The sequence below is a fragment of the Ornithodoros turicata genome, chromosome 2 (genome assembly GCF_037126465.1).
Source record: "Ornithodoros turicata isolate Travis chromosome 2, ASM3712646v1, whole genome shotgun sequence".
Lineage (NCBI taxonomy): Eukaryota > Metazoa > Arthropoda > Arachnida > Ixodida > Argasidae > Ornithodoros > Ornithodoros turicata.
Genome location: NC_088202.1, coordinates 138263944 through 138281711, shown reverse-complemented (window position 1 = coordinate 138281711; position 17768 = coordinate 138263944). Strand labels below are relative to the sequence as shown.

General features: G+C 45.8%; 1 protein-coding gene across 1 annotated transcript; it reads right to left on the bottom strand.

The window, feature by feature from the left end:
* Nucleotides 1-3086: 3086 nt before the first annotated feature.
* LOC135384144 (cystatin-2-like) lies at nt 3087-6221 on the bottom strand. Its single transcript, XM_064613363.1, has 3 exons — nt 6007-6221; nt 4761-4868; nt 3087-3317 (listed from the first exon to the last, which is right to left on the bottom strand). The coding sequence occupies exons 1-3, from the start codon at nt 6208-6210 to the stop codon at nt 3234-3236; spliced, it is 396 nt and encodes a 131-aa protein (XP_064469433.1). The 5' UTR covers nt 6211-6221; the 3' UTR covers nt 3087-3233.
* Between the last annotated feature and the right edge of the window lie 11547 nt (nt 6222-17768).

Below are 17768 nucleotides of genomic sequence, written 5' to 3'. Positions count from 1 at the left end.
ATTAGCAGTAAGTGAAACGCGTATTCTGAACGTGGCCTTACAAATGAAAGGAATAAACCATCATCAGCGATGCATATCTTTCATTTGCAACGTCTTGGTGTCAAGTAATGTTTGGTGAACTTTGGTGAACCCAAGTAAACTTTGTTGATATGTTCTGACCCAAAACTTCGTAATCCCTCCTGTATGTCGGTTCGGGTCTTTCAACCTCTGGCACGTGTTTATTGTTTTGATGACCAAGGAAATAAATGTCGGGATTATCTTGTACCTACTCCCCTGGAGATTCACCTGGCAATATGAATAGGAACGGTTTTCTGACGAAGCTGGCTATTGAGATGCAAGGCCAGGCTTGGGACCAGCCTATTGTACAACAGGATAAATGACAGATTCGCGAATTCCCGAAAAAAATAAAACGAAGAAAAAGGGCGTTAAATTCCAGTGAGCTGAAAATCTCGGCACGGCGGGAAGCGTGCTGGATATGGCTTGACGAGGAAGGAAAGTATTTTGAGTACTGAGTAGCAAATACCGAAAAAAAATATTTTAAATACATTAAAAATACTTGTCGCAAAAAGTATTGAGTAGAGTACCAAAATACCGGAAAAAGTATTTAAAATACTGTATTTTGAGTACGTACTCAAGATACGTACAAGTCTGGTCTTGATCTACTTCTGTGTTTTGTGTTCTTTCCGTGCTTTGCATAATCCCGCAAACGCGTGGTGTCATAATATCATTGCGCGCTTCGCTTGTCTCTGAATCCGATCTCTGTAAAAGTTACTGCAGCCCACCCGAAGCTGTATTGGATTCCATTGGATATAGGGCTAAAAGTAATATGGATATTGTAGCTCCACAAGTGCGAAGACTGCAACTCCAGCGCGCTGAAGCTGTGTGGATGCACGTAAAGTATGTGTTTGTTTATTTAGAACGCATCTATCCCAGCTGCGGACTGCCGTTTCACTCTAATTAGAGCGCTAGAGCGCATCGTTTTCTAAAGAACACGTTGCTCTCAAACACAGCGATAAAAAACTTTTGCGTGACCTCAGTTTTAAACTAAATAGTATATATGCGTTCCGCGTTTGTGGCGTTATAAGCCTTCATTGTTTACCAGTTACACTGTGTTTCCCTACACTCTTAAAAATGAACTTCACCGCATAGCACGCTCCTAGCCAACCATTATCTCGAATGATATCGTTATCTGCCCTGATTTGTTGAAAACGGGGGGGCGTACGTCTTTTCTGTGACAATTATGAACTGCATAAGTGTCACAGAAATGGCGTACGCCTCCCGTTTTCAACAAATCAGGGCAGATAGCGATATCTGATAGATATCTGATAGATCTGATAGATAGATATCAGATAGCGATATCGATATCAGATGATGGTTGGCCAGGAGCGTGCTATGCGGTGAAGTTCATTTTTAAGAGTGTACACTCTTAAAAATGAACTTCACCACATAGCACGCTCCTGGCCAACGGTCACCCCGAATGACAATGTTCTCGCCCTAGATTTATTGAAAACGGGAGGAGGAGCCTATTTTGTGCCGTGCATAATTGACACAAAAATAGGCTCCTCCTCCCGTTTTCAGCAAATCAGGGGCGAGAACGTTGTCATACGGGGTGATGGTTGGCTAGGAGCGTGCTATGTGGTGAAGTTCATTTCTAAGAGTGTAGTCACAGACGCGCAATAATTGCCCACCTGCGATGATTTCTCCATTCCTCAAACGATGCCCTTGATTCGCAACAGCGATTGGCTGACACACTTTGATGCATGATGGTTCATTTTGTTATTGACAAACTGAAACTATCGAGCACATCCTATACTACATTGCTGTGCATATGCTGCGGTGCGGGAGAAATACCTCGGCCATTGCAGGAACTGCACGGTGGATGATGTCCTACATCCCAAAGGCTCTTTCACGGACAGACACTCCAAAATTCGCAGCCTCGTCTGCTTTCTCCCGGAATCTGGCCCCGCTCAAGGTTATGAGTACTGCTCGGACTTCTCGCCAACTCTGCAGTGACTGCCTTAAATCTTAATTTTTGGCTCTCATCATTCCTTCATCTGTTATCACACCATCTCATCTCATCCTGGCTACAGTCGTGACGCAGCCAACATACGTGAGGCCAACAACGGCAACCCGGTTGTTCGTCATCACCACAACCTCATCTTATTATGTACGCGCTGTTTCCTACGCAAGAAATAATTTTTCTACGCAATATTGTTTATGAGTTACAAACTCACAGCCGCAACGGTTATCCCTATTAACTCTTAGCAGCACGTGACCTTTCCTAGTGCAGCTACTAGGGTTCTTCAAAGTGTGCAGTTCCATGATCGGGCCAGCGCGGTGGCGTGCTCGAATCGCCCAAGCAGCAGCCCGCGAATAAGCTCATCTCGAGTGAATTCACTCTAATCCTTGAGGATTAGGCTTTACTAAATTAGCGCCAATGGCAGCTACTTTAACGGTATCGCGGCAACAGCACCTTCTCGTTTTGTAGACGACTAGCGGTGCCGGCAACATCTGCAGAGTTGTTGTTGCTGAGACTATATGTATCTGTACCGGCTCAGTTACCTATGAAGTCGTCCCAGTCGTATAAATCCTCTATTAGCTTTCTGCCAACTATCGGAAGTTAGTTCGGAAATCTCGAGAGAAGACATCAACAGAATGCACAGAACAAAATACGGCAGGCAGCAGAGTCAGAATTCAAACCTCCCTCTTTCAAAAATAACAAAGACGGTTAAGAGCATCAACTGTTTACTGTATACGTTAAAAACAAGACTTCCGTGCAGTAGGCTGCACTTCTTCAGGTTTGGGGACCTGTTGCAGGTAACATGTCCTCAAACCTGAAGAAGTGCTGCCTACTGCACGAAAGTCTTGTTTTTAATGGATATAGTAAACAGTTGATGTTCTTAACCGTCTTTGTTATTTTTGATTCTGCATCGCCGGAAACTTGTACATTGTTTTTCTTCACGTTCTACGATCTCCCTCTTTCAGGCAGAGTGTGCAGACATACTCACAACCCCGGCCGGCATCTTGACGCCATCCGCTCCGTAATCTGGTGAACCCCACCACACAAAGCAAGCAGACGAGAGAACGCAGTTTCAGGAGGAGTTTTAATCGAGACAAATGTGGTTTGGTTCGAAAAAGAAGACACATATGGAGAGGTTAGCTCAACTCTACATTGGTTCGCCTACTCCTTCACGCTTATAGGGAAGAGACGACTGGCTAGTTGGCTTGTGTCTTTAGGCATCACACGAGTACGAAAAGAGGAATCGTTCCCTGCCCCGCAAATCTTCGCTGAAGCGCGCGACGCAAACCTTAGTGGGCTGAAAAGAGAAAAGAAGCAGTTTGGAAAGCATGCATTGCGTGTCGCTTTAGAGACACAAGAAGCAGGCAGATGAAGTGGCCAGTCAGTGTTTCCTCTGGGAGACAGGCAACTCCGATCTACACTCTTAAAAATGACCTTCACCGCATAGCACGCTCCTAGCCAACCATTATCTCGAATGATATCGTTATCTGCCCTGATTTGTTGAAAACAGGGGGCGTACGCCTTTTCTGTGACAATTATGAACAGCATAAGTGTCACAGAAATGGCGTACGCCCCCCGTTTTCAACAAATCAGGGCAGATAACGATATCATTCGAGATAATGGTTGGCTAGGAGCGTGCTATGCGGTGAAGTTCATTTTTAAGAGTGTAGGTTAGCCAGCTGTAGGACTCGAACCAGGGCTCTACCAATAGACGAGTTCAGAAAATCCCAGTGCTCTTTGCGCGCGCATTGCATCCTGGGCACTTGCTGAGCGGAGGAACAAAGAATAATCCTTCACATTTTGCTTTCGCTGACCCTGACACGTCGTGGACAATGGACCGGTAGGGGAGAAATCGGAACAGTTTGGAGGCCATCCGTTTTCTTTCGTATTAGTAAACTCCCACAGTTCAAAGCGGCGCTAAGCACTGTGGGATTTTCTGAACTCGTCTATTGAGCTAAGCTAACACGCCTCCCCAGCGACTTCCAGGGTGCGTCTCATTTGAAGGGACAAACCAGCCACTCTCTCACAATCATCCTCCTTTCACCCCTCACTCTTATATTACTTTCAGTCTTATATTTTTGCTCACTCATCATCATTTTCAGTGACTTTCATCTTTCATCGTTAATTTCTTAGGTAATTTTGAGGCATTGTATGTATTTGTCCCTTCGATGTTGTTCCAGCCTCAGAACATCCGTTCTCTCTTGTCTAACTTCGATCTCTTTCGTGAGCAACACCACCACCAACACGAGTCAGTGAACGCATTCAACAGTTTACACGCAAGCTTCTCCCCAATAAAGTGGGGATCGAGGAAATGTCATGGTCAGCACGCGAATAAAATGGGGATTAATAGCAATCTCGGGAACTAGAAACTGTAACATCTACCCAATCTGTTGCTTTTGCCTCCGAGCGTAGGTTATATATGGGAGGAAAACGCATCTGCAGTTCCCCGTTACGTACGAGGTTGCTCGAGAGCCATAAACCTTGAGGATGCTGGTAAAAAAAAAAAAAATACAATGGCAGGCTGGACTACTAATCTACATCCGCAAATCGACACTGAGCGACGAAACCATGAAAGAATACAGGGGTTCAAACACGAGACAACAAAAGTGTTTGTTGTGTTCGTGATATCGCGAACGTGAGTGGCTAACAGGTTCATCATTCTCGACAGACCGTGGTGCGTTTTGCTGGCGGCTTCTCTCACGGCGCGTCACTTACCAATCTGTCTGTAACCTATACTTACCGCTTCACTTTTAGGAAGACAACGTTCCTTGCTATATTGGTGTACACCAACTTTGCAATTGGATGGCGCCGCCACAAACTTCACTTTGTAGTTAGTTCCAGCTACAACCTGCAATAAAACATCGGGGTTAAATTGGACACGATCTTTAACAATAGCCTCAGTTTTATGCACACTTCGATAACATTAGAATCTAGAGGGATGCAAAAGATGGCCACTTTCATCACTGCGGAATCAATAATGTGTTATTTAATACAGTGAGGTATGTTATGGCGGCATCTCTGGATGACTTTCAAAATGCTCCTTGTTCGAGATCCGTTTTATAGAATAAGTATACGCCTTACAATAGGTGAAAGCGTGTGATGCGCTTCATTGGCATAAATTAGTACAAGTCTGAGGCAGACACGAAAATAAAAACTCAGCATACTAAAAAAAAAAAAAAAAAAAAAGCAGGTTCACTGTATCACTTGTAACATTTCTGCGCAACTGGTCTCCCTCACATTCAGTCCGACGGAACAAAGTTTTCTATTTATCTTACCCGACCTTGCCTGCCCAGAAAGTATAGGCACTGTTCACCGTACGGTTATCGTACGGTTTTTCCAACCCCCTAAAGCTTATCGAGGACAAGATTACACAACAATCCATCCTTTTCTTTATCACCATAGCCCGCTTTTATGTCTATCGGCACGGATCATGCAAGCGTATCGAAAGAGGGCACATTTTTAAAAGTTTGTCAAAATTTCACGGTTGCAAGAAGCTTGGCATTTTGCATATACCCCTATATTCTGTCATTAATTTTGTCCAGGGGACTAATCGCTTGCACATCTAACGAGCTAACGGGAACGGCGGGAAATTCAAAAAGACGGGCACGTGACACACTGCGCGCAACGTATGCTGTGCCCTTTACGTATCGCGCGAGGAGTGCTGTGCACGTGTTTTATCGCGTGCCCTTCTCGACAGCTGTTCGGCCCCTCGTTAGCGCTGAGGAGTTCTGCAACAAGGGCGAGAGAGCTGAAGACTTGAGTCCGCCGCCTCGTCCCTCTCGCCTTCGTTCCGTAGCCCGTGATGCTTACGGAAAAACCGTCGTCGCAATTACATCAGCCTGCTGCGTACTGTTACTATGTGGGACAACACCACGCGTAACGCTTAATCAACAGTTCTGCATCATTACTATCCTCACGGAAGAACTATGCATCTCATTCAACATGAGGAAAAAGTATAAGAAGGAGTGAGTTCTTCTGAGGTTTACCTGAGTTTGCACCTCGAGGAGCTCAACAACGGTGTCGTAATACTCTTGTCCTGCGGCTTGAGAGGACACAGCATTATGAGCTAGTTCGAGATACAGCTCGTCGGATTGTGGGTCCTGCGTCTGCCAACCGCCGAAACCGCCAAGACCCTGTGACGCCGCCAGGCAGGCGCACGCCAAGAACACTGCCGCGAAGAGTGAAGACATCTCAGAGAGCTTAGATCCTCGTCGAATGGCTGACCTTCTCCAAAATGTCTTATATAGGGAGAACCGTACACGGGCAGGAAGTGAGAACTTCCCGGAACTCCGTTACTCATTGATGCTGGCGAGCCAGCTGATTGGAACGATTCGTTTTGCGTTGAGGCTCCATCTCTCCGACTCTCCGTCTCCGACGACTCCCGGAGCTGTTGCCCGTATAACGAAGCGCCATTGCAAAAAGAAAGTAAAATATGGAAAGCAGATTAAGGAACTCCGTAGCAGCTCTCTCCGTTGCTCTCTCACTAACAAGTAGATACGCACTCGTACGACCTTGACACGACACGCACACACAGACATAAATGGAATGATGATGCGGTCGATCCTTCCCCGCCGTTATGCCGGTACACTGCCCCATGGCGCTTGTGGAAGGAAGGAGAAAGTGATGATGACGAAAAGGTGGCCTTATTAGAGTTCGTCCATTAGTCCAGTGTTGGAGAGGAACTCAGCAACAACCCGTAAGCCTTGTATCAGATGTGAGGGGTCCGACCATGGCCCGATAATTTTGGGCAAGTCGAACTGGCGTTGATCGACGCGTTGCAGAGCAGTTTTCCATGAGGAGACGCGCTCGCGATCGTACTGTCCGCAGACCAGGGGGATGTTATGGAGGTCACCGCGCACACGTGGAACAGAGGCTAGACGCGCCGACATAGAGGAGGTGTCGAATCTAACGCGAATATAATGCTATCCTCTCATAACACAGCTCACGATACGTTTATATGTGCCAAAAATGCTGCGTCTCTCCTATTGGGTTCCCTTTACCTTCGCGATATAGATAATTTCTGATGTCCAAACGGTCGAGGACGTATTTCTGTTTAAACACGTCGGGTGCATATATTGTCGTGTAGTGCAACGTGGTAGTAGATGAGGCAATTAAACATGAAAGAACGAGCACAACACAAGCCTCACAACCAGGGACGGCACAACGCCCTGAATTCAGGGGGATCCTAGATCCCAATCGGCGCCCCTTTCCGTCCACCAGCGCCACCACCAATCCACGCCCGGGTCCCGAAAATTCGAGGCAGTCTGTCGAAAAAAGTGGCAAATGCTTTAGTGTTTTCGTCTTGTGTGGATCGAATGTACGTTGCATTGCTTGCATATGAATAAATCTTCTGTGGCGGCTTTCCGAAAGCTGTCACTGTGGAAAAGAGCAAGAGGGCCTGGAATTGTATGCGTCGCGCTGCAGGGTGCAGCCTTCGATTCTACAGCTCGTGACACACATGAGAGTGAGAGCTGTGTGAAACATCCTGGAGCCCATGAACACTTTCAGGTCATGTCGCCGTGAGTGCTGCCTCATCAAGCGACAAAGCCTTGACTATGCTGTCGATTTGGCCACACTTGGCTGCCGCCCCTGCAACTTGTCGACCATCCTCGGCCCTTGGGACACCGCGGCCCACTCCAGGGCGGCCTTACGTCATGTGGTTGGCTTCTTTGAGGCGACAGGCCTAAAGAACTCATTATGACCCCAGCAGCGCTCTCGGACATTCCCACCATCACCATCACGTTCAGCCATCGCCATCGCCGCTCCGATCATTCCCGTCATCTCTCTTCGTCAACACTCATCATTGTCACCACTCATATTAGACCCCCTAGCTATGGGGTAGCGTTCCACTCCTAGAGTGGAAAACCTTCCCACTTTATCATCAGAACATATATCTTGTTGTTGGTGTTGATCGATTCAGGAAGCGGGTTTATGACATTCTATTTGCATGCAGCACCTGAGATAACACTTGCTTCACCTCTATGGTAATCTTGCTCCCGCTTCACAAATTCAGGGGATCTACAGTAACCACTGGCACTGATCGCACTTTTACGAGAAGGGCACGAAAGAGGCAATGAATAATACGCCCTGGTGTGGACCGTGGCCTGATCTAGGGTATGCCTGACACTTGCGCTAAGTTAGAACTGCTCTCAATCAATCAATCAATCAATCAATCTTAACTTTTTCTGTTTGAAAGGGCAATATGTAGGCTATAGCTTCTCAGTGAGGTGAGCGATTTAAAGAATGAAAGACATAAGGAGGTTTGATCGCGACCAATCTGGATCCAATTGCAACTCGTACTTATTGCCTCAAAACCGCTGATGAATATTTCTGTCGCTGCCAGCTTTGACAATTGAACCTGATGTGTATGCAATAAGGGGATAAGTCGATTTATCCATTTTTTTTTTGCAATTTTTGCTGTAATGGCATCTACATACCAGTACCTACCTGCCAAAGAAAATTTAAGACCGTATTGCAATTTATTACACCGCTACAGGAGGGTAAGAAACGAGAAATGCGTGTGTGTCAATGGGACGGGCAATCAGATCAGGCCCCTTTTTCACGGTTTAGGATGTTTTTCGACTTATCCCCTTATTGCATACACAGGTTCAATTGAACGCTGCATCGAACGCCAGAAGCTCGTACCCGGTACCGAAACTATAGCACAGTGTGGTGGTGCGGTATAACCGACGGGTTGAAATTACACGTACATGAGGCGAATCACATCACACAAGACTCCAATTACAACTGGAAATGTACTGATTTACGGCGCACTGTAGCATCATACAAGCCAACATAAACTTATTCTTACAGGTACTTCTTTGTAAGAAGGGAGTTGCCTCAGGACAGAAGCCGCCGATATTTCGAACAGAGACTGTTCTTCTTCTGGGAAGAACAGTCAGAAGAAGAACAGTCTCTGTTCGAAATATCGGAGGCTTCTGTCCTGAGGCAACTCCCTTCCTGCATCTCTACCGGTTCGCTGGATTTCTACCCATCTAGGTACTTCTTTGGGGATTGCTCGTAGTTGTCCTACACCATCCTCGTCGCCAAAAATGATGTGGTGTCTTACACCGTATTGTGGAGCATTCAGTAACCCAGCCTCATTACTTCCAACTTCATTCTCCTTTCACGTGCCATGATGCGCATACGATAAACCCGATACCATACCACCTCGCACACCCAAACCATCATGATTGCGTGTAGTCTAACAAGGGAGCATCAGTGCAGATTCAAGAATAGAACAGCAGCGCGAGCTCAGGACGGTTCCTTCTGGTGATCCAGTAGCGCAAGGTTTGGGTTGACCCAAATAACGTCCGAGTCTTACTTGAGTTCTGCCATTGAGGATGTCAGTGAGGGTTCCACCAGTCACATTGATTTTCTGAAGTTGAGATGACACCACATCTGGCGAGACCATGTCGATAGCGCTTCTTACATCCACAAAAGCAGCCAGAAACGTGAGACGTCTTCCTTTCTGTTCTTTTTTTTTTTTTTTTGCTCTCTCTTTTTTCTAATCATCGCCGGTAGAGCAGAGCTCTAAGATGTTGTCCTTGGTTGCGAGTTTACAGCGGAATCCTGTCATGTTACTGGCCAAAATGGGGTGAACTTCCAGGAGCCACAGACCAGAGGAGGTGAGGGATATTGGTCGGTAGGATTCAGGTTGAAAGGGAAGTTTACCAGGCTTGAGGATGGGAACCAGGATGACATGCTTCCAAGCAAGGGGGATATACGGCTCTGGGGGAACAGTCCCAGGATTACCCTCACACCAGCGTTTCTGCATAAACTCGCACGAACACAGCCACCATACTGCAGCATCTGTAGAGAATTATCCGACATACGCCATCTTCTCCTTCGCTGCGGGAGATATCACAGCGAAAGGCAATCCCTATACTTCAACGTCTTCAGGGCACAGGAGCGACTCTGTGGCGGCCGGTGGACAGCGACGAGGATGGACCACGACCTACTAGATTATAACGACCACGTCAGGCGCACCCCTCCCATGCGCCGCATTTTTGGAAGGCAGCGGTGGCGCTTCTGATCGTCCTTGTTATTGCTTCCTCAACTTCTACAATACTTTGTACTTCAGCTTACCTTAGTATTTCTGTACAAGCTGTGGACTTCCACAGATGTTTAATTCTGAGGTTGATTATTATCATCATTCTACGCGTTTTCATAGGAGCTATCGCTGTCGTCTGCTACGGTTGTCGTACATACGCTTCTGCGAGTTCAAAATTCAAATTTCCATCGTCCAATCGTGCGCCAGTCTGCCAGGGTGCGTCAGTAGCGCCCCTGGCGGATCGTGCGGACAGGCACCTCATAGGGTTTGCTGATTGTGACATGGTCGTTATAATCTAGTAGGTCGTGGGATGGACACGCGCCTGGACCACCAGCTTCTTCTTCTTCTTCTTGATATGGGATAAGGAAGGTCAGCCTCCCTCGCGGGGGCTTGCTATCCAGCTTCAGTTCCACCGGCGCGGCCATGGTGATAGGCCGCCGTCATCGCCTCTCCGCGGCATAACATCATCGCCGGTCGGGGATTCGTGTAGGGGAAGACGATCGTCCTCTACATTTGGTGACACGAACGATGAACATGAAGTTCCTCCTCTACAACTCTACGCTCTTGTAATGATCAAGACATACCGTAAAGAAAATTCAACACGCAGCTTCCTAGAAGAGTCATGGGCTCTCACCAGTTTAGTAATTTCGTCCACATCCTCTTATTCCTTTTTCCTTTAACTATTTCGCCTATTATTTTCCTGCCTTACTCCCCTCCCTTGGAAATGTAACTTGCCGAGTATTCTGAGCAAGAAGGCCACATTTCGTTTCCCTAATAAACGTCACTACCACCACGAAGAATAAGGATAACGAGCAGACTTTCCACACCTTCCCCCAACATTCCCCCAGAATAGGAGAAGATGGATGGATGGAGAGATGGGGGATTAAGGGTGGAGGAAATGGAATATGGGACTAATAAATATATCTGTGTCGATGCTGGAGCTGAACACGCACCGAAAAACACTAAAACAGTAGTGGCAATAAAAAAGAAATTACCGACGATCACGAAAGGTGTTGCGATTTCCGACGACGGGAATTTTGAGATTGCCGTTAAAATTGATTGCCGTTAAATTAAAAAAAAAATTGGGATTGCATTTGCCATGACAGCCTGCAAATTTCTTTGTAAAATGTTCGCGATATAGAAGGGTGATTAATACTGGCCAAAGCTTTAGACTTCTTTCAAACTAACTTCCTCATTTCAGAACATATCTATTTGTCTTGTTTCTGTAGAACGCATTCCATGTGCCGAGACTCCCTATTGCGTGATTCCTTTTAATTCCGTGTTGGCGCCTCGGAGCAACCGTACAGATGTGGACAGATGGAGAGAGGACATCAGGAAGGAGTGGGGGACCCAAGGGGTTTAGTGTGCTTTCTGGGCTGACTTCAGGGGAAACTGTGCCGTCATTCGTCTGGGAAGTCTGCACAAAACCCAGGGAAAACCTTAGACGGTACAGCCGGTGGCGCGTTCGAACCAAATCTTCCACACGACCTTACAAACCATCTAGCGGAGTTCCAATGGTTCCACTACGTTTCGAAAACCTTATTTCGAGAAAAGTAGAGCGCATTCCTTCGACAAATTCACGGGCCGAAACGTGCATAAACGACAGTTCAATATGGCAATGATTTCCTTTCAGTGTACCAAGTTTCCTGGGGCTGTTTGAAGGCAGGCTAGAGGTAGCCGTTTATCGTGGATTTTGTTTTTGGTTTTTCGTGAAGCTTTCGCCCTTCATCAACCAGCATATGAATCTAGTATACAAAGTACAAAGTACTGTCAAATTCGTGACCACAGCTTATTCGTTGCAGTGTGTACTATAAAGTTTACAAAGGCACAAATAGCAACTGGCTTGATTCATTGTGAAATCCGAGCATGCATAAAGGCGGGAACCACTCGGTGAAATGACCTGTCTTTAGTCCGACATTACAGTATATATATCACCTGCATTTGTGTATTTCTTTGTCAACATACGAGTATGTTGCCACCTTGTCGTAAATGTAGTGATTTGGGCAGTCGCAAAATTCGCTTATGAACTGTCTTCCAAGCAGAACACAACGTCCCGCGTGGAATTACATACAGTTTGAATTTTCACAGTGACCCTGTAGCTTATCATATAGAATTGACAATATAAGCATATAAGGTATACGATTATATGTCGATGCTATCTACGCGCAGTGATAGCTTTCACGCTGTACTACACTTGTGAGCCAAATTTCTTCTTGCAAAGTACTTTGACATCACGCTTCAGTGAAAACAAGTAACGCTTTGTAATCAAAGTAGGATTAACACAACCTAAGTCATTTTTGTATTGTAATATCGGCATATTAAAATTTTTAGCTTCCGGATCAAATCGGTTCGCACCTTTATATGTTTTTCTGATATGTAGACCCGAACCTTCCCAAGTAGCACAACATCTTGGCCCAATATTGGCACAATATCGGTCCAATATTGGGCCGGTATTGCCAATATTGGTCCAATATTGGGCCAAGATGTTGTGCTACTTGGGTTAACAGCGCCGATATACTTGAACCCGAATACTACGAACTACGAACTACTACGAATACTACGAACTACGAACCGAAGCCTACCCGCCAAAAAAAAAAAGAGAAATAGCGGTTCCCATCCCTGATTTTTACACGTACGTGTGTCTCTAATTGAGCTACGTGGTCGTAGTCTCACCCGGACACGCGTGCGGTTCTAATCAGGCTTCTTGATTCCGGTGTTACCCGGATCCACGTGTGACTCTAATTAGGCTTTCTGATCGTGGTCCGTGATATCCGGGCACAGTCCTACATTCCGGAAAAAAGCGAGCAGGATGAGGACGTACATTTCCCGGCTTTTACAGCTGCATAGGAAGTGGAGTTCCGTCGTAACTCAATTAGTTACGACGCCAATTAGTCTCATGACCGGAAGAAGAAATACAAAAAGAAAAGGAATGTCAAAGTCAACAGCCCGCAGATGTCATTGAGTGTCACTGCACTCATGACGCGCAGTGTCCGGTCTCCCAAGGTCGAGACATGGGTTGTATGGAAGACTGTGCCAGTGATTTATCCAGACCCTCCCCAACACCCCCAAATGTTCAGTGACTCCTCCCTAACTTTTTCACCTGTTTACCCCCTACGGGGGGTGGGGTGTTTGTGATTTCAGGTTTAGACACATGTCGGTAATGATATGTTAAGCTGTAATGACGTAACTATAATAATGCCACCCTACTCCATTTTTTTTTCCAATACCCCTTCATGTTTGGGATTCTGGACAAACCACTGGTGTACTCTCCATGGAAACTACCTCTCTTCCTTTTTAACATGGAACGCGTTGTTGCACTTTGGGTTTCCAGCGTAACGACGCACAAATAGCTAATACTAGGATTGCAACCATGCTTCGGTGGAATAGCATCAAAAATTCGAGAAATGTCTCGATATAAGACACTTACGATGAGTGAAGATAAACGACTTGGTCGAACTGTGTTCGCTTCGTTTTTTTTTTTTTTTTTTGCAGTTGTGTAGTACCTAGATGAACATTTTCCTGTTTGTTTGCGACAGATTGCGGGAAAAATATTGTGCGTTCTTACACAAGAATATTGAGCGTTACACATTCCGTAGCCTGCATGCACGAGAGTTCTTTGACCAGCAGCATCTGCTGGAGGATCTCTCGCATGTTTTCTCCAAGAACCTCATCCGAATGACTAAGGGTGACAACACCCAGTGTGGCCACATTACCGCCAGCAAGGGGGCAGTGTATTGTCCCTGGTGATGAAACTCCTCAATCATCATCATCATCAAAGTAAAGTTGTTGTTTTTGTCAATTGGCTCGGCCAAAGCCGACGAATTTCCGTGGCCAATGAAAGTTCATCTTGCTCTGACGTTACAGCCGCAGGAACGTGCCGCGCTTCCCATTTTTCGCGCATCACTGATATTTCAGGATGCTTTCGTAAATCGCGCGTGGCCGCGTAACGTAAGATGCCGATCATGAAAATCATTTTACGTGTTCTCTAACATATATGTCTCTCCTGATATATACCGCTGGATGAGCTATAGGGTTTCGAGCAGCCCTGGGAAAAGTTACTTTGAAGAGTAACTAGTTATAGATACAATTACCCGAGCGAAAAAGCAGTTAAGTTATAGCTACAGTTACATCGCGAAAATAGTAACTAGTTAAGTTACAGTTACTGGTTACAGTTACAAATTACAGTTACTTTCAGAAAATTTAGTAATGAAGACGTATAAACTGTTATCGCAGAATTACTTTTATTGCACATGTATCTGTACATATTGCACTTAAGGAGCAGCTGCTGCTCGAATTCGCGGCCCACGCTGAAAAGCCGCTCAACTGGGACTTTTTAGGGAATGCCGGTATTATATTCAACGAATATTCTTCTTACAATTGGGAAATCATTCGTGGCAGCTAGGGTGCTGCGGCTGCCTTCTTTCCACCTCTCCAATACCTCGGCCTCCTGTACACTTCTTCTTTGTCCCGTCCCGATTTTCGTCGTTTCTTTCGCGTGGAGAAACTCAAGGCCGTCATATGACACGTGCTTCTTTTCAGTGGCAGCCTAGGCTGCGCCACGTTTATATTCTTCAAAGATGGTAGTCCTTATTGTTTTGAGAGTAAGGAACTACAGCATAACCGCAAAGACGGTCAAAAGGTCGTTAAAGAGAGAAAAAGGAAAAGAGAAGACAAATGAAGTGTCATCCGAGGTGGCTCCGAAATGTAAAATCTGCGATATCGAAAAGCAGTAACTAGTTACCCAGAAAAGTACCCAGTTACAGTTAACAGTTACATTTCCCGTACCACTAACTAGTTACAGTCAATAGTTCCATTTTTTGTAACATAGTTACTTGTAGCTAAGTTACTTCCCAAGATTGATTTCGAGCGATGTCAGATGCCATTTCCTCGCTGCCAGACTCCTCAAACCTGAATTTCTAACACGCCTTCTTGGAAGTTGGAACCGGAGACTTGGAACTGGAGCACACTACTAGCATAGATTATTATGACAAACGAAGCCTTGAAGGCACTCGTACTGCTTCGAAATTTCGCCCACAACGGGTAACCGAAAGAGTCACGGCATCCTGTTCTCTTCCATCGGTTCCGAGAGCTGTCTTGAGAAGACGTTCGAACTGGTGATAAACAATCGACTCGTGTATTTCCTCGAATCCAATGAATGGGGTAAGACCAGCAATGGGGTAGAGTACCACCCCTGGTGATGAAACTCCCCATTCATCATCTCGCAATAAAGTTGCTGCTGCTGATGATGACGATTAAAAGAAAAAAAAGGGATTGTAGCCCTCATCACGAGGGCCGGCTACCCCAGATCACCTAAGGAAAGGGATGCTAGACACATCCACCCACATCCACTGGAGATGTCACGAAGCGGCGACGAACGCCACAGTCGGGGTCATAGCCAGTCTACAGCTTGGCGTCCCTTAAAAACTGTGTAACTGCTCGCAAAGCTGGCAGTTGAGTGCTCGTTGGTCATGGGCCCAACACCTTCTGCACTCCGAAGGGTCGATTGTCGACTTGGCCTAACGCGGCTACAAAGTCTGTCACGACACTCAGAGTTGGTAGTTCCACTACACATCTTCTTCGGTTAGAAGCCCACATTCGAGGAGCATTTGTCTGAGGTTGACACTGCCTTTCCGTTTTCTTTGATTTAGAAAACAAAAAAACAAAAAAGAAACATACGATACTGCGTGGCGCTTGTATGACATTGTGTGACCTCTATATACGTTCTTTGGTGTACGTGGGCACCTCTTGCGTTGTATCACGGACTTTCTTCCAAGTAAGGACGTTCAGAGTTCGGTACCGCTGTATGGCGACCTTTTATCCAGGAGAATGGGGTCCCACATGTGGTACAAATTTTTTTTTTATAAAGATGAATTGTTTGGTTGCTGTATGGCCCCAACAGTAAACCTTTCACTGTATGTATTTCTGTATCCGCACCCAAAGATCTACGCAATAACACCTTCAATATGTTTAAAGTCTTGATTGTCTTTAGCTTCAGGCTTCTGATATGGTTTAAAAATGTCAGTCTCTTGTCAAAGGTTACTCCAATCAACTTGTGTTCGGGACATACGTCGAAGATGTGATTGCCCATTTTAGTGTAGTGTCATGGGACATACCGCTTTTTCGTGAGTAGACACAGAAAACTTTTTTCTCGGAGGAAACCATAATCCATTTTCGTTGACCATCTGACTAATTTATGGATGGCAAGATGGACTTGTCTCTCGCAGAGAGCTAGATTTGATTAACTACATGCAGTGGCGTCGCTAGGGTACGCGCCACCCGGTGCGGGAGCTCTTTGCGTCACCCCCCACCCCACCCCACCTCATGCCCCCATGAACAGATACCTTTCCGTACCAGGCGATTCACGATGTATAAACATATTACACCACACTCAGAAAAAAAAAAGTGCCTCGCAGAAGGCTTCTCATGTTGTTTTTGGCGTCATCGTGCCATAGAGAACGGGAGGAAGCGGCAGTATGGGTACGGCGCGTCACCCCTTCCAGCGCTTCACCCGGTGCGGACCGCACCCCCCTAGTGACGCCACTGGCTACATGACACTTGAATGTCATCTATGCACAGAGACTATACCGTATTTTCCGATGTATATCGCGCGCGTAACACAGTAGAAAAAAAAGTGCTCTGAAGAGGTTCTGCGCGTCATCTAACTGTGCGCGTTATACACGGAAACATTCTCCTGCGGAGTTCTTCTTCAGGTCAGTGACGTACATTCTTTAATTTTGTGCTGCGGCTTCCTCTCAAGTCTCTTAGGGTCAGTTAACAAACCCGGACTTCACTGCACTTCATTGCACTGCACTGGATTTCATAAAAGGTTAAAAGCACCTGAAAGCATGTGGTACTGGACACATCCACACCCGCAAAGCGGAAAACGTTGCTCAATTTTGAGAACTGAGAAGCAATATTGCATTTGTTATGGTTTTTATGTCCCCGAACTTCGCGTTTGCTCTATAGGTGAATAAGCAAGCTTGTAGCAACATTGCCGTGCGCGTTATACATTTACTTTGTTATTATTATTATTATTATTTTTTTTTCAAATTCGGCCCGTGTTTAAGGGAGCGCGTTATATACCGGAAAATACGAATTTATGTCTCTGTAGTTCGTTCGAGGCTACATTATGGTTGCATCGTATATGGTTCAGCTATGGATTTAATCTCGCTTCACTGCGATTGTAGTGAATGAAATAGATAATCCTAAAGCACGTGCTTTAAGGTTTTATATTTAATTCTCTACAATCGCAGTGAAGCGAGATTAAATCTGTTAGGTGTCGCTTTTGAAATACTTATAATGAGGGGAGTAGCACCTCCTTTCCATGACTTTGTTATTGCTGTTGCGGGTTCGGTGAACCATGCAGAATTTGCTGCCTACCATTTACCACTTTGGTACTTACGGCCCACACGTTGGTATCGTGCATTTTAAAGGGGTGAAGTGCAGCACTTCACCCCTGTGCGCGGTGGGCTATCAGTACCAAAGTGGTAAATTGTAGGCAGCAAATTCTACATGGTTCACAGCACCCGCACTAGCAAAGTCACGGAAAGGGAGTGCGGGTACCCTTTAAAGTCTGCTACTTCCCTCGTTGTAACAATCTCGTAAAAGTGACAACTGACAGATTTAATAACGCTTCACCGTGATCGTTGCAAATGGAATATAAAACTCTTTTGAAGCACAGCTCAGCTTTAAACT

What these genes read in the sequence shown, in the direction of transcription:
- LOC135384144 (XM_064613363.1), bottom strand. Translation starts at nt 6,210, where the DNA reads ATGTCTTCACTCTTCGCGGCAGTGTTCTTGGCGTGCGCCTGCCTGGCG. An exon ending in TCCTCGAGGTGCAAACTCAG is followed by an intron (nt 4,869 to 6,006) that starts GTAAACCTCAGA and finishes GTTTTATTGCAG; the next exon opens with GTTGTAGCTGGAACTAACTA. An exon ending in GTCTTCCTAAAAGTGAAGCG is followed by an intron (nt 3,318 to 4,760) that starts GTAAGTATAGGT and finishes TTCTCTTTTCAG; the next exon opens with CCCACTAAGGTTTGCGTCGC.